Here is a 16696-nt window from a genome sequence, read left to right as displayed (position 1 = left end):
CAGTATTATAAGAGTATGAATTTATGAATCTGTTTTTGAGATGTGCAGGAGTCAACATGATATGATCAAATAATGTGATTGTTAAACCCTTGGAAAGATGACTTGAATCGGAACACTAGTTTGGCAGCCTCTTCCTTAAAAGGGGACCATTACATCAATTAATCACAACTAAATTCAATTTCAATTGGACCTTGCATCTGTAACAAAAAATTGCCTGCAGCTCCTCTTGGATTCAACACAATGATCAATGATGTAAGATTATGGACCACTATATCTGATGTAAGATGAGAGCTACTTTTACATGCAATATACTATGAAAGACAAATAGTTTTCTTAATACAATAATTGTCCTTCAATAAAGATTTTCTATTTATTGAGGACCATCCTCTGGAAATTTAAATGCATACAATATCTTTCGACTATGACATGATATCTAAAATGTTAAAAAAATGTCCAACTCTGATTAAGATATCTGGAGACTGGATTTTTATAAATTGTAATAGTAAAAGGGATTCTAATATGCATGCAGAGCTTTAAGGTTTAGCAAAGTTTGATTCAGGAAATATTATGGGTTTGATAGCATATCTGATCATCTTTGTTTCAGGTTTTATGACCTTGTACGTTCTTTTGGCTGTTGTTAGATTTGCTGGCAAAGTATGGTGGAATCCCCTCCGCGTACAGTACAAGATGAAACTCCAGGGCATAACAGGTCCTTCTTACAAATTTCTTTATGGGAATACCAAAGAAATCTTAGTAATGAGAAGAAGTTCAATGGAAAAACCTATGGATGATCTGTCGCACCATATATTCCCCAGGATTCTACCTCATGTACACTCATGGATGAACAACCATGGTAACTGATCAATTAGAGAACTTTTTATAATGTGTTGTTTCCATATTTTGATAGTTATTTAGTGATCTGTTAGAAGTATAATGTGATAAGATCAATACTTTCTTCAAGGTGCAAACTTTCTGAACTGGTATGGTCCTCAAGCCCAACTGGTGGTGACAGAAGTGGAGCTAGTCAAAGAGATACTGAACAACAAGGACAATTCTTTTCCGAAAATAGAGCTTGAAGGCTATGCAAAGAAGCTGTTAGGAGATGGGCTGTCATCAAGCACTGGTGAAAAGTGGCTTAAGCTTCGGAAACTGTCAAATCATGTATTCCATGCAGAGAACTTAAAAGTAAGTTATTCAAATTTATCGTTATTTGATTAATATACAACAAATCAAGTTAAAGTATCAGATTTGGAGCTGTAAGATAATTTAGTCACCTAAATATAAATAAGAATGTATGCAGAACATGATTCCAACAATGGTCACAAGTGTCGGAATGATGCTGGAAAGATGGAAAGAGCATGAAAACAGAGAGATTGAAGTGTTTGAAGAATTCAGGATCTTGACATCAGAAGTCATTTCCAAGACAGCGTTTGGCAGCAGTTATTTAGAGGGTGAAGATATGTTTAGGATGTTGATGAAGTTGACCTTGATAGTTTCCAGAAATCTTCATGTAGTTAGGTTTCCTCTCATAAGGTGATTTCCGGCATAAGCAAACTGTTTTTTTTAGTCCTTTTTACCTGTTAGGTGATAGTAGAATCTGAGGTTACCTTAAGTTTTTTATTTTCGGCTCAACCATGTTTATTGTATCCTCATCCTCTGCAGTAAAATAATAAAAACTAAAGACGATAAAGAGTCAGAGAAGCTTGAGCAAGGAATTCATGATTGCATTTCGAAGATGATAAATAACAGAGAAAAAGAAAGTTCTGGCGTGATGGAGAGTAATGGAAGTGGTGATTTTCTTGGCAGTCTGTTGGAGGCTAACAACAACAGAGATGCGAGCAAGAGGCTACTCATGCAAGATATGGTAGACGAGTGCAAAACTTTCTATTTTGCTGGTCATGAAACGACGACATCGCTGCTTGGATGGACTATTCTTCTTCTTAGTACCAACAAACAATGGCAAGAAAAGGCTAGAAATGAGGTTGTTGAACTGTTTGGCCAAGCAAATCCTACTTCAGATGGCATTCCCAAGCTCAAAAATGTATGCAATCCAAAACTCCAACCAATTCGTCTCATAATTTACTTGATCAATCCTTATTATTTACAACCAACATTTGAAAAAATGTTATTGCGGTTCATTTTGATGTAGATGAACATGATCATTGAAGAATCACTAAGGCTATACCCTCCAGTGCCTGTGATCAAAAGAAAGGTTGAAAGACAAGTTCAACTAGGAAACTTAAAGCTTCCGCCTCATCTGGAGCTATATATTTCACCACTAGCACTCCATCACGATCCTCAAATATGGGGAGAAGATGTTCATATCTTCAAACCAGATAGATTTGCAAAAGGAGTTGCTAACGCTACCAAGAATACAGCAGCAGCATTTCTGCCATTCGGGTTTGGCCCTCGTACTTGTGTGGGATTAAATTTTGCTATTGTCGAAGCAAAGATAGCGCTTGCAATGATACTTCAACGCTATGCTTTCACATTATCGCCTACCTATGTTCATTCCCCGATTCAGACTTTCATGGTTCGACCTCAACATGGTGTTCAGATCATTCTTCTTCCTCTCTGAAGTGCAGAATAAATTCAGGTTTATCAGTGTTTTGCTGTTAAATTTCTTCTTGCAGTGATGTTTAAGTTTATAGTTAATTATGTAATGTATCAATTGTTTTGAGCCAAAACTCTACAATTGATGATGAAAACTAGTTAAGAAATCTTAAATAAGAAAAAGAACTAAATTCAACATATTCGATAAATAGCATTACAAACCGACTCGAACCAAACCAAACATATCCGGTTTTCCGACAAACATGAAAAGAACACTGCTGTTCCATAATACAACAAGATCAAACACAAAAGCTTCACACCCTAGCAAAATCCATCAATGGTTTCGCTTTCGAAGACCCCGGAAATAAGATCCAGGGTTCTCCTCAAACTCGCTTCTCGGCATCCTATAGTCTCTACCAGGAGCTTTCATGGTCCTCTCTGATCTCCCTCTTCCACAACGTTTACAGCAAAACATTAACAAAAATAGCACCAACCATGCAACCAAGAAAGGCGCACCAACTTGAGCCCAGTGCTTCAATGCATCTGCTCTTGTTCCTGGAGGAAACACTTTGTCAACCCATTGGATCACTCTAGTTTCATAATCTTTCACCATTTGTTCCACCATTTTATTGTCTCTGTAGCTTAGAGACAGAGGTACAGACAAGAGTAAAGACTTGAGTCAATGACTAGATATAGATTAGAGGTTTACTTTATCATTATACTTTATCACCTACTGTACTTGCTTTTCTGTGATTCGGAGTATTAATGGTGGCTTTTCTTGGTGGAAAATTATGGAATTTATTCTTGCGTCAGATTCACGACATCCTTATATTTGGGAAAATGTGTAAGAGCATCTCCAACGGCGTTGGCTATAATCGTTGGCTAAATTGGACCTGTAAGACATTATGTAAAATTTGCTGAACCTGTAAGACATTTTGCTTCAATGGTATTGGCTATATTGGTTGGTTATAATTTAAAAATAGTATGTTATTAATATTTTAAATTGTTAAAATAGAATATATCAGTTCAATATGGTAATAAATGATGTACAATCTTCCTACCGATTTTCTTATAGACCTGTAGAGATTCGACAAATTTAGCCATCCATATGAGGTTGGCTAAATTTATAGACAACAGCTGAGCATGGTTGGAGTTGGGTTTTTGGAGCTGTTGGCTAAATTTTTTTATTTTAGGTATGCCACCACACTTTTTAGCCAAGGGCTTTAGATGGTTGGAGATGCTCTAAGGATGGTCAGAAAACGTGTAATTGTTAGGTTAGAGTTCAACTCGATTAGACATGTATTCCCTTTCGTCCCTTAATTTTATATTCCCTCCGTCCACCCATTTCTTTACACTTTCCTTTTTGGGGTGTTCCATCCAATTCTTTACATTTCAAAACTTACCAAAAATAGTCAACGGGTCCCACCACTTCTCCGCTTTTCTTCCCTTTTCACACTAATTTTACTCCTCTATCTTCTTTTTATACATTAAAAATCAATGGGCCCCACCACTTCACCCACTTTTCTTTCTCTTTTCCACCACTTTATACATATTTCTTGACCTCCGTGCCCAACCCATTTGATAAGAAATGGGTGGGATGGAGGGAGTATATATTTTATTTATATATATATATATATATATATATATATTAAAACTTAACTTTCTGATTATTAAAATAATAAATGAATATTTTTTAAATTTTAGTCAAAAATCGGTCATTTGACTTTTATAAAATTGGAATGGATATACAATGAGGGAGGCCCTGTATATAAGATTACGAGAAAAATAAAGGCTTGATCACAGAGTAATATGAAACTCGAGTTTTGCTTGATAAAGTATTCAAATAGCTCAAGCTACCGAATCGAATATTTTATGAGCTGAACTCAAATAGCTTAGGAGTAATTTGACTTGTTTATGCTATGAACCCTTTAGTTGCAGTGATGAAAGCTTCTAAAAAGGATGGTTTAATCCGGCCAATTTTAAGCCTTATGATTAAGAACAAGAGAATTATAGAACACTGGAAAGTGGAGGTCTTAATAATTACCAGTGATCTGAACATAAAGTTTTATCTGTCACAAAAAAACTCCATCTTATTCATAACTTAGTAAAGATTATCAACAGAATTCCCAGAACCCACATTCCGAAAGTAGCCTAGTGCTTAGAGGGTTCCTAAACAGATTTCTTGGCATTCTAAGAAAGAACATCATCCTCGCAGCTCTTCCTCCACAGCAACAACATTAGGTTTTATATTTTCCGAAGGGAGTTCTTATTTTGATCGGTGATTTGATTTTCTGACTTTCCTTTTTTCATGTGTTTTGGTCCTTCGGAATTGAGAGTGTACTAAATTGACATTAAGGACTTTGTTTCTGAACTTTGTATGTACAATTAGCTCAAAACAATAAAATCTAAGCAAGAGTATACAAGAAATTCTACTCCGAACTAAAGCCAAAAGAGCAGAGAGACGGTTTACGTTGAAACCAGTAATTGAGCAACCATTGGTTCATATCATATATCTTACAAAGATGATTTAGAAACACAACATTTATTCAAACAAGAAAGAACACCAACACAAAAGATTCATCCTCAGATCCATAACCTAGCAAAGATTACCAACAGAGTTCCCGGAACGCAGATTCTGAAAATAACCTGCCGGGTTCCTCTCAAACACATTTCTTGGCATTCTAATGTTCCTTCCAGGAGCCTTCATCATCCTCACAGCTCTTCCTCCACCACAACAGCAACGTTTAACACAACATATCAGCATCAAAATCACCAGCCCTGATAACGCCAATCTCCGATCCCGGTCCTTCCTCCGCCGTGGCTGGTGATTCCGCGGTGTAGCTGCTGGATGGGAGCCTACAAAACAACACCGGAGGGGGGTTTTGACCCCGCGGCGCCTCCGGCGTGAGAGTAAGCGTAGGTTTCGGAAGGATAAAGATTAGAGAAAGTGTGTTATCTATATGTGGTGGGTGAAGGTGGTGTGTGGTGGTTGCTGGTGGTTGGTGGCTTGGAGTGTTTGAATATGTGCTGAGTGCAAGTGTGTGAGTAAAATGAGTGTGAAGAGAGAGTTAACCCTTAAACTCTTGATCATTGGTCTATTTATAGGCCAAGGATTAGGGTTCAAGGGTGCGTACCTGGATCCTGGTCCTACACGTGTTGGGGTTTGGTCCCCTACACGTGTCCAGGTGTCAGCGTAGAAGTAGTATTTTGGAATGTTCCCTGGCTTGTCCCTATCGCCAGTAGTTGACCGTTATGTTTGTCTTTATTGTGTCAGTCTGTGCTTTGTGCAGCAGGTGTCGGCTGGTACATGTGTATCCGGGTGAGTAGTAAGTTTCATGTACCCGAGTAAGCAATCATATCCGGGTTGTATCACCTGTCAAGGCTGGGGATGCCCTGTGGTGTTGGTGGCTACCCGGGGTGGGGCTCCTCTAAAGGACCCGGGTGTTGCTTAGCCGGGTTATACCCTATCATTTGCCCCCCACTCCCTTATATAGATTTTCTATGTGAGGGAGTATAGTATTCCGTTTGATCCGGATATCAAGTGAAAATTTTCGTCTTTCCCAGTCCAGGGCGACCCGGGTAGGGGTTTGGGTCTTTCACTTCTGCCCCCCTGCTCGGGTAACTCTTTGGGTAGGGGTGAGATTGTTTGCTATTGCTCATCTGCCCGAGTAGGATCAGGTAAGAGGTTGGTTGATTTCTGCGGCCCTACCCGGGTAAGGGTGGTGAGATGTGGTATTGTTTGCTTTTACTTTCCTGCCCGAGTGAGTCCGGGTGAGAAGTGAGGTTGTTTCGCTTTTGCTTTCCTGCCCGGGTCCGATTAGACAAGAGGTGCCCGGGTCCGCAGCATTTGAACCGTTTGGAGTCCTTTGTAATTCGAAGGGACTTCACAGTTGTCCCTTTTCGAAAATCGTGTTATCGCGCCTTTTGAGGGGCGATAATAATTACTGTTGTAATAACTGTTGCTCGTCCAATAGAGGGGTGCCACGTGGATAGTGAAGTGACTGCTATATATAGGGGTCTAACCCCTTACTCTTCTTTTTTTCATTTTTACTTTGAGTTCCCTTTCTTTTTCTTCATAGTTCTTCTTTGTGCTTTTGCCACCATTCGTGTGTTTGTTTTTCGAAGAGCTTCGCTGGAGTTTCAGAGATCATTGTCATCGCAGTTTTTGCTCCGTCGCTGGTTATCACGGTAAGTCCCCTTTCCGCTCTCTTTTCCCTTCTCTACTTTTTTTTGCATTTCGGAGCTGTTGTATGTACTCTCGTGTTTTCTTCGTCCGTACTTCGTTGATTTCGTGCTTACACTTGCCGTGCTTCTTTGCATTCTTCGTTTTGGTGTTTCGTTTTTTTCGGTAGATTAGATCACACGCTTGGTGGGTGGTTTGATTTTGGGGTTTTATGGTGTCTCTTGGGTTTTGTGGTTCGAGTTTGGGTGTTGCTGTGAACTTGGGCTTGGTTTTTGGAGTTCTTAGCTTCTGGATTTTGGTTTTGTGTTCTTGGCGGGATATATGTATGTATATGTGTATAGCGGTTAGGGTTTGAAGTTTGATCTATGATTTTGGTTTGAAATGATTTAGAAACTGTTTGCGGCTGTTGGGATTCTTGGGGTTTTGACTGAACCCGGGTAGGGATTTCTTGCCCGGGTTGGGTAGGTGGCATGAAGGTTTTTATGTGGATGGGGGGGAGTACCCGGGTAGAGGTCTTGTTGTTTCTTGGTACTTGTAAACTTTTCCATGATAGTGCGGTTGTAGGCTCGGGACTCGGGTAGCGTTTCAGTGACTAGGAGTCTTCTCTCCTTGTAGATATGAGAACGGGACCCGGGTAGGTTCTCTTGGTGAGTCCGGGTGGCTGTGGTTGTATTCTAGTAGTTCTTTGACTTGTTGCTTTTCACGTAGACTTAGGCAGGATCCGGACCTATATAAAATTTGTAATAAAATTGGTTGAATTTTGAACTGACCCGGGCTCTCGTTTTCCTTTAGGTCTATGGTCCGGATCCATAAGAGGGCCAAGAGAGATATTATTGCCTTTTCCGGTGTGCCCGGACAGTATTCAAGTGATAGTGACACGGACGAGCGTCAATCACTAGCAGATCGTGCTCGTGAAAAGATGGCCGAGAGGGAGATAGCTGCATCCAGGGTCGTGTCGGAGTTTCAAAAGGTGGCCAAGGCCGAGGGGAAGCAAGTGATCATGACCCCGGAGGGTATGTGGATGGACACAAAGTCTTATTTTATTGCCAAAGCGCCACTGGCCGATGAGAGGGAATTCTACCGGGGCATAGCTTCTTTTTACAAGTTTAAGCACCCGGATGGTCCTCTAGGCCCTTATAAAAAGGAGGAGTTTGACGAGCGGTTTAAGGAGTATGCTGTTTCCCGGCCTCCTTATGCCGTGAAGAGTTCCTTTAGGGAGTTGCCGTGGGAAGCTCAGGATCGGTTGATCCGGGTTGCCTTCCAGCTCCCGGACGCGGTTGAGTGGAGGTTCCCTGAGCCCGGGGAGAAGATTTTCCACCGTCCCGCCGATGGATTCATCCCGGTGTGGATGGAGCATTTGAGGTCCGGGTGGAACCCGAGGTGGCACTTATTTTTCAGGCACCTCTGTAAGTACGAGTATAAATGTTCCCCGATGCAGATCACTCCGAACGCCATTAAGTTGATGACCTGGTTTTTGTGTGCTTGTAACAAGATGGGGTATCAACCTACGTTCAAACTTTTCCACATTCTCTTCCAGTTCAAGAAGTCCGGGGAGAAACCACTGTATGAGCTTCGTTTCCGGTCTAAAGAATGCGGTTTTGGACCCGGGTTCCTGAAACCGGTGATGCACCAGTCTTCTTTGAAGAATTGGAATCGTGAAGTGTTAATGTTGAAAGGTTTGGATATCCACTATATGCCATATCTTGTTACGGATGATTAATTAGTCAGGACTAATTCCGACGCCCCGGGTGCATCCGGGAAGTTCCGGGATCAGCTTAGGGAGTTCTGTGGGTGTCTCGGGCAGCAGTTGACCCGGGATACTTTCATGCAATTTGATAAATTGCACGAATGGGGATGTAAGTACAATCCAGACTGTTTAGTTAGAGTCCCTCCATACTTGTTTTCTTCTTTTGTTTCCTAGGATTGTTAAGTAGCTCGGGTAATCCTCTTACTCGGGTCGTCTTCATATGCTTTGTGTACTTGTATTTTTCTTGCCCTTTTTCGCTTTTCGGAACTGTTAAGTAACTCAGGTTGTCTGTTGCTTATGTATATGTGTTACCTTATCTGCTATGCTTTCTAACCCGGTCATTGTCTGTCTGCAGGTTTGCCATATTTTGATAAAAATCTGTGGAAGAGTATGGCTAACGAACATTTTGCTGCTGCTTTGAGGAACCTGGGGGGAATTCATTCGATCCCCAAGCCTACTCCTAAGCCTAAGACCGGAGCTGGGAAGAATGATGAATCCGGGTCCTCTAGGCAAGAGGCAACCGGCGGTGAATCAAGCGCTGCAATGGAGAAAGTTGCTTTGGGAGGGACTGAGGAGGTGGTGGAAGCCGGTAGCCAAGAGTTGGTGACCCGGGGGAGGAAGAGGAAACAGGTCTCGGCGCAGAAGGCCCCTGCTAAAGTTCCCAAAGTTGGCCGGGGAAAAGGGGTTTTGCTGGATTCTGACTCGGATTCTGATGATGAAGATGATGACGGGGAAGGTTCCCGGGTTCCCCTTGGTGCCGGGAAGTACTCTGCCCGGGAAATAATTAAGATAATGTCGGAGATTCCGACCGAGGAAGACTGGGTTAGGATGGATGATTCCGGGATGGTGAGCACTTTCAAGGAACTAGGGAGTCTTTGGGGTCAGGTGAGTATGTCTTCACTTTTGTGTTGTCTTTTGTATGCTCTTTCTTATGTATGTTTCTGATCCTGTGAATCCGGTGTTTGCAGCTGGGGTCTCGTCTAGCCGGGTTTAATACCATTGCTTTCAACTTGATAAAGTCGGAAAGGGACACTGCTGAGACTTTTGGGACGAGAGCCCGGAAAGCTGAGTCGGACTTGGCCCTGGAGAGGTCGGCTAAGGAGAAGTTGGAGTCCGAGTTGGAGAAGCGGGTGAAGGAGGCCGAAACCCGACTGGAAGCTGAGTGGAAGCGGAAACTGGAGGAGGCTGAGACCCGGGCGGGTGATTCTGAGAAGAGGGTGGCCGGACTCGAGGAGGATGTGGGGAAGCTGAAGAAACAACTCGAGGACCGAAAGGAACCAGAAGTTGTGATTGCTGATTTCAAGGAGTCTGAAGAGTATAAGGGTGCCCTGGCCAATGCTGCCGCTGCGGAGGTTGTCCGATGCTGGAATGTTGCCGAGAGGCACATTAAAACGGACCCGGTGGCCGATTTGAACAGCTTCATCAATCTTTATATCCAGGCTAGGGATGATGCTTCTGCCGGCAAGGGTGAACCCGAGCCCTTTGAGGGTCCTTCTCCGAGCTTCATCGCTCCAGCTAACCCGGTTGCTCCCGTTGATGCGGCTCTCCAGACAAATAACCTTCCCCCTGCTACTTAGTTGTTTTATCCTTAGTCTTTTGATCACTTGAGAAACAATCTTCTGTAATTCTAAACTTGCTTGTTCTTGGATTTAGATGTTTGCCCGGGGTCTATGTAGATCCGGGTTTATGGATATTTTTGTTGCCTTTCGTCAGATATCTCCTTGTATCTTTTATTCGCGATTGTTTTTGTTTGCTTAGCGTATTTCTTGCCCAGGTTGACTGCTTGAGAATAATTTTGCACTTAGAATATTTTTCTAAGTAAATAAGATAGATGGGCCCGGGCAATGCTTACCCGGGTTGATTGCTTTATATGTGTTTGCACTTAGAAATTTTTCGAAGTAAATAAAATAGATGGACCCGGGCAATGCTTACCCGGGTTGATTGCTTTATATGTGTTTGCACTTAGAATATTTTTCTAAGTAAATAAAATAGTTGGGCCCGGGCAATGCTGACCCGGGTTGATTGCTTTATATGTGTTTGCACTTGGAATATTTTTCTAAGTAAATAAAATAGATGGACCCGGGCAATGATTACCCGGGTCTAAAAAAATAAAATAGATGGGCCCGGGCAATGCTTACCCGGGTTGGATTGCTTTATACATGTTTGCACTCAGAAATTTTTCTAAGGAAATAAAATAGATGGGCCCGGGCAATGCTTACCCGGGTTGATTGCTTTATACATGTTTGTACTTAGAAATTTTTCCAAGCAAATAAGATAGGTGGACCCGGGCAATGTTTACCCGGGTTGGTTTGCTTTATACATGTTTGCACTTAGAAATTTTTCCAAGTAAATAAAATAGATGGGCCCGGGCAATGCTTACCCGGGTTGATTGCTTTATATGTGTTTGCACTTAGAAAATTTTTCTAAGTAAATAAAATAGATGGGCCCGGGCAATGCTTACCCGGGTTGATTGCTTTAATATGTTGGACTTAGAATTTTTTCCAAGTAAATGAAATGGATGGACCCGGGTAGATCTTTCCCGGGGTGATTGCTTTAATATGTTTTTGGTTGCCTTAGAAATTTTCTAAGTAAATAACAATATAGATTCATTAGTAGCAAAAGACTTCATTGATATTCAGACGATTACACAGCTTTGATAATGATCAAAAGTACATGATTGCTTTTTAGGGATATATGGCTGTCTTCTAGGATCCTTCCTTCTCGTTGATTTTACTGATAGAACTTCCTCAACCTAAGACCATGCCAGGTGTTGGATACTTCTGACCCGTCCATATGCTCCAATTTGTAGGTGCCCGGCCTTAGGACTTCTTTGACTTTGTAAGGGCCTTCCCACTTAGGCATCAGCTTGCCAGTGTTGGTTGGATCAGAGGCTTCGGTGTCTCGTAGGACCAGGTCTCCTGTTTGAAAATTCCTAACCCGGGATTTTTTGCTGAAATGATCCCGGGTCTTCTCTTTGTACTTTTCCATTCTTGCGATTGCCTGGTCTCGGACCTCATCTACCAAGTCCAGGTTGACCCGGAGTCCTTCTTCATTTGCAATTTCATCAAAGTTGATCGCTCTGTGTGAAGGTGACCCGACTTCGATTGGGAGCATTGCCTCCGTTCCATAGGCCAATTTGAAGGGGGTTTCTCCGGTGCTTGTCCGAGGACTAGTTCGGTATGACCAGAGGACATGAGGTAGTTCTTCTGGCCACTTGCTCTTGCTTTCTTCTAGCCTTTTTTCAATTCCTCTCAGGAGGTACCGGTTGGTGACCTCTACCTGGCCATTTCCTTGAGGATAGGCGACTGAGGACTTCTTGTGCTTGATGCCTCTTTCAGCCAGGTAGCTTTCAAAGTCCGACCCTATGAACTGGGGTCCATTATCTGAGACCAGGACTCTTGGTAGCCCGAATCTCATCCGGATGTTGTCCATGAACCGGATGACATCTTGCTGATTGATCGTCCGCATTGCCTTGGCTTCAACCCACTTGGTCATATAATCAATGGAGACAAGCAAGTATCTGAGGTCTCCTTTAGCCCGGGGAAAGGGTCCCATGATGTCTATTCCCCATACAGCAAAGGGGATCGGGGATAAAACTGAGGAAGGTAGGACAGGGCTCACCCGGGGCACGTTGCTGAACAGCTGACAGTTCTTGCATCTTTTCACAAATTCCATAGCGTCTTGGTGTATAGTTGGCCAGTAGTAGCCTTGCCGGATGATTTTATATGCCAGGCCTTTTGCCGACATGTGATCTCCACAGATCCCTTCGTGAACTTCTCTTAGACAGTATTCGGCCTCCTCCGGACCTATGCATTTCAGGATTGGGGATGAGTAGGTCCGGCGAAAGAGTGTTCCTTCTTCGACAAAAAAATTGGCCGCCTTAGCTTTCAGCCGTTGTGCTTTCCCCTTGTCTTCGGGTAACTCTCCCTTCTCTATGTAGTTGATCAGGGGAGTCATCCAGGTAGGGTTGTTGTTGATTTCGAAAATTTCTTCATGTTCTATTGTTGGCTTGTGCAATTCTTCGAAATAGACTGAGCTATCCAGGTCTGCTGAATTTTGGACTAACCTGGAGAGGTTGTCCGCTTCAGCATTTTCTTCCCTGTTGACTTGCAAGATCTTGCACCCGGGGATCAGAGTGAGATAGCTTTTTACCAAGGCTTGATACTTGGTCAAGATCGGGTCTTTGGCAAGGTATTCTCCATTGGTCTGCCTGACCACGATCTGGGAATCACTGTAGATGGTGAGATTTCGGATAGACAGGGTCCGGACTAATTTTAACCCTGCTAGAAGGGCTTCGTATTCCGCTTGGTTGTTGGTTGCTGCGAAACCGAAGGAGATTGCTGTTTTGATGGTGAACCCATCCGGGCTCTTCAGGATTAGCCCGGCTCCTGACCTTTCGGTTGTTGAGGAACCGTCGACATGGAGCATCCAAGACCCCGGGTTAGATTGTACCGGGGCTTCTGGTTCAGTTTCCATGGGAGTTGTCTGGTTTTCAGGGAAGTTGCATTCCACCACGAAGTCTGCCAGGACCTGGACTTTGATTGCTGTCCGGGGTAGGAATGTTAGGCTGAACTGGCTAAGTTCGATTGCCCAGTTCACCAGCCTCCCGGAGATGTCTGGCTTGTGGATGATTTTCCTTAACGGTTGGTCTGTGACAATCCTGATCTCTCTTCCTTGAAAGTAGTGTCTGAGTTTCCTGGATGCGGTGATCAGTGCGAATGCAAATTTTTCTAAGTTGGGGTATCTGGTCTCCGCATCTTTGAGGACTTGGCTGACATAGTAGACAGGCTTCTGTTGCCCGGCTTCCTCCCGGATCAAGGCTGCCCCGACGGCCAAGGGACCGGCAGACAGGTATAGGTAGAGAGGTTCTCCGGGTAAGGATTTTGTCAGGATTGGGGGTTTGGACAGATATGCTTTGATTTCATCAAGGGCTCTTTGGCAATCCGGGCTCCATTCTACTAATTTCTGATTTTTTGCCCCTTTTAACAATTCAAAGAACGGTAGACATCTTTCAGCGAGTTTGGAGACAAACCTTCGAAGTGCTGCTAAGGACCCTGCTAGCTTTTGGACTTCTCTCTGAGTCCGAGGTGGTTGCATCTCTTGTACTGCTTTAATCTTCTCCGGGTTGGTTTCGATACCCCGGTTGCTTACCATAAAGCCCAAAAATTTTCCAGCTTCTACCCCAAAGGTGCATTTGTCCGGGTTGAGTTTTAGCTTAGTCCTTCTCATGTTTTCAAAACATTCTCTGAGATCTGAAATGTGACCCGGGACTGATGTTGACTTAGAGATGATGTCGTCGACATAGCATTCCAAATTTCTTCCAAGTTGGTCTTTGAAAATTTCATTCATTGCCTTCTGGTATGTAGACCCGGCGTTCCTTAACCCGAAAGGCATTAGTTTGTAGGCATAGACCGCCCTGTGGGTTATGAAGGCTGTTTTTTCTATGTCTGCTGGGTTCATCTTAACTTGGTTGTACCCGGAGAACGCATCCATAAAGCTTAACATCAGGTGTCCTGACGTGGCATCAATAAGCTGGTCTATGCTTGGTAGAGGATAAGGGTCCTTGGGGCATGCTGCATTCAGATCCGTGTAGTCAACACACATCCTCCATTTCCCGTTTGCTTTCTTTACCATGACTACGTTAGCTAGCCACTCCGGGTATTTGATCTCGCAGATGATATCTGCCTTCATTAATTTGCCGACTTCCTCATCTATTGCCTTCTGCCTTTCCGGTGCAAAATTTCTTCGTTTTTGTTTGACCGGTTTCTTCTTGGGGTCCACATCCAGGCTGTGCATTGCTAGTGACTCATCCAACCCGGGCATGTCGTCCGGGCTCCAGGCGAAAACATCTGCGTAGCTTCGAAGTAGTTGGATGAGTTCTTCTTTAAAAACGGTATCCAGGCCTTTTCCAATTTTGACTTTCCTTGTCGGGTTGTCTTTTTCGATCAGGACCGACTCGGTCTCGACCGCAGCTTCGACCTTGGTTAGTTCTTGTGCCGAGATCATTTGCTGGATCCGGGCGTCAGTGTTCTTTTCCACAAAATCTTGAGCTGAGCTCATGGTTGCTTTCCGGTTGCTTTGTCCAGGACCAGGATTGGCTGCTCCCGGGCTATGACTGCCCGGGTCTAGGTCGATGACCTGGACTTCACCCTTAGGGTTTGTTCTTGGGTAGGGTCGATGTTTTTTGTTACTTCTCTGTTTTTGGAAGACGGTAGCATTTCTCTTGTTGTCCATATGGGTCTCCGCCATAACCAAGGCTTGGCTGTAACACACCCCGGCTGTTTCCGAATCTCCTTTGACTTCGCCTACCCCGAAAGAAGTTGGGAATTTGAACTTCAGGTGCGTGACAGAAGTGATGGCTTCGATTTTGTTTAGACCCGGGCGGCCAATGATCACATTGTAAGAGGAAGGAGTGTCTGTAACACAGATTTTGATCATATGGACGACCTGGGTTGGGGCTGTTCCAAAACGAACCGGGAGGTAAAGAGTTCCTAGGACCGGGACAATGCTGTTCCCGAATCCGTATAAGGGGTCCTCCCTGTAGTCGTTCATCCGGATGTTCCCTAGTTGCATTCGGTCCATGGTATGTTTAAACAAGATGTTTGCTGAAGAGCCGTTGTCGACTAGGATCCGTCTGACCTCATTCTCGGCTATGTCCAAGGTTACCACCAGGGCCTGATCGTGACCCCGGGTGACACCCTCGAAGTCCTTGCTGCTGAAGGAAATGACTTGTTCAGGGAAGGCTTGGATGGACATGACTTCTTGACAGGAGTCCGGGCCGGGAGGAGGGGAACAGGATCCGCCCAGTACTACGTTGACAATGTTCTTTTGTTTCCCCGAACCCTCTCCCTTGTTTGCTGTGTTCCGGGCTATGTATTGCCCCATGTTGCCTTTGCTGATTTGCTCTTCAATGAAATATTTGAGGGATATGCAGTTTTCCGTTTTGTGACCGTGGGTGCCATGATAGTCACAATGTCGGTTAGCAGGTCTGCTCTCTGGAGGAGTCTGCATAGGTTTTGGTGGGTAGTAAAAGGGTTTGTCTCTGATTTCTTTGAGTATATCCTCCCGGGATCTGTTTAACGGAGTCCAATCGGGTTCTGGTTTTGGCTCTCTGGTTGCTTTGTTTGGTCCGGGGTCACTTCTGGACCCGGATCCTGGTTGGCTGGTTCTCTTAGAACCTGAATGCTGGATGAAGTTGGTTTGTCTATCTGGCTTGAATTTCTTGTCCTGGTGATATTCTTTTCTGGGTCTATCCTCGACCTGTTTCCCTCTTGAGCTTCCCTGTCTGGTCATTCTCATGGCTTGGAGTACGTCGGTCTCTTTGATGAATTTTGCAGCCATGGCATAGGCAGCCGCCAGGCTTTGGGGTTCTTTGTTGATTAACTCGACCACATATCTCTCATTTTGTTCCGGGTCTAGGTTTCTTCTGAAAATGCTTAAAGCCTCACGCTCATCCAGGTTGGAGATTTTGTTGATTGCTTCCTGGAAACGTTTCATGTAATCTGAGAGTGCCTCATTGTCATACTGACGAACCGTTTCCAGGTGACACATATGAAGTTCATGTGTCTTGTTTGCTCGGAACCTTCTGAGGAAGGCTTCCCTGAAGTCTTTCCAGGACCCGATGCTCCGGGAGGGGATCCGGCTGAACCATCTCTGGGCCCCCCCTTGAATGTGGATGCGAAGAAACGACACTTGGTCAGATCATTGTAGTAGTAGATCAGGGCTATCTGTTCAAAATAGTGCAGGTGTTCTTCCGGGTCACCTAGTCCATTGAAGGATTCGAAGTTGTAGTGTTTCATGCCCTTTTGCCGAGGAATGGATTCCAAGGAGTGGCTGAACGGAGTCAGGGTTCCTCCAATTTCGAGTCCGGCATCATTCCCAATTTTCCTGTTGAGCTCATTGATCATGTCTCTGAGGTTGGTTTGCCCTGGTCTTTCATCCTCGTCATCAGAGATGAGTTCGGGTGTTGTTTCCTTCCGGTATCGCTTGGACCGGGACCCTTTTGTCAACTTCTCCTCTTCGAGTTGGATCCGGAGGGCGATTTTTTGCTCAAGTTTTTCCTCTTCCTCTTTTCGGATCTGTTCTTTCCTTTCAGCCAAGATTTTTAGCCGGGTTTCCTCACTTTCTTTTTGTTTCTTTTTCTTTGCTTTGTCTCCGATCCGGTCGAAGACGGAACCCCGGGATTGGCGGCTGTTCCCGGAGTCCTCGGATTC

The 16696-nt window shown here is 44.1% G+C and overlaps 3 protein-coding genes across 3 annotated transcripts; 2 read left to right on the top strand and 1 right to left on the bottom strand.

The window, feature by feature from the left end:
• The first annotated feature begins 494 nt into the window (after positions 1-494).
• Positions 495-2753, top strand: LOC108194479 (cytochrome P450 CYP749A22-like). The gene is made up of 5 exons (XM_064082245.1): positions 495-853; positions 962-1185; positions 1301-1533; positions 1663-2041; positions 2150-2753. Exons 1-5 carry the CDS (start codon positions 568-570, stop codon positions 2576-2578), a joined length of 1551 nt encoding a protein of 516 aa, XP_063938315.1. The 5' UTR covers positions 495-567; the 3' UTR covers positions 2579-2753.
• Positions 2754-8502: 5749 nt separating this feature from the next.
• Positions 8503-10198, top strand: LOC135147741 (uncharacterized). Its single transcript, XM_064081048.1, has 2 exons — positions 8503-9368; positions 9452-10198. The coding sequence occupies exons 1-2, from the start codon at positions 8874-8876 to the stop codon at positions 10058-10060; spliced, it is 1104 nt and encodes a 367-aa protein (XP_063937118.1). The 5' UTR covers positions 8503-8873; the 3' UTR covers positions 10061-10198.
• A 1015-nt stretch (positions 10199-11213) lies between these two features.
• Positions 11214-15980, bottom strand: LOC108212585 (uncharacterized). The gene has a single exon (XM_017384310.2). It carries the CDS (start codon positions 15978-15980, stop codon positions 11214-11216), a length of 4767 nt encoding a protein of 1588 aa, XP_017239799.2.
• Positions 15981-16696: the final 716 nt, after the last annotated feature.

Source organism: Daucus carota, chromosome 7, assembly GCF_001625215.2.
Source record: "Daucus carota subsp. sativus chromosome 7, DH1 v3.0, whole genome shotgun sequence".
Lineage (NCBI taxonomy): Eukaryota > Viridiplantae > Streptophyta > Magnoliopsida > Apiales > Apiaceae > Daucus > Daucus carota.
This window is presented reverse-complemented; position numbering and strand designations above follow the sequence as displayed.

Bases quoted from the DNA above. Each gene is read 5' to 3' on its own strand.
- LOC108212585 (XM_017384310.2), bottom strand. From the start codon at position 15,980: ATGAAACGTTTCCAGGAAGCAATCAACAAAATCTCCAACCTGGATGAG.
- LOC108194479 (XM_064082245.1), top strand. From the start codon at position 568: ATGGGTTTGATAGCATATCTGATCATCTTTGTTTCAGGTTTTATGACC. The intron at 854-961 runs GTAACTGATCAA...ACTTTCTTCAAG, and splicing joins CTCATGGATGAACAACCATG to GTGCAAACTTTCTGAACTGG. The intron at 2,042-2,149 runs GTATGCAATCCA...ATTTTGATGTAG, and splicing joins GCATTCCCAAGCTCAAAAAT to ATGAACATGATCATTGAAGA.
- LOC135147741 (XM_064081048.1), top strand. From the start codon at position 8,874: ATGGCTAACGAACATTTTGCTGCTGCTTTGAGGAACCTGGGGGGAATT. The intron at 9,369-9,451 runs GTGAGTATGTCT...CGGTGTTTGCAG, and splicing joins TAGGGAGTCTTTGGGGTCAG to CTGGGGTCTCGTCTAGCCGG.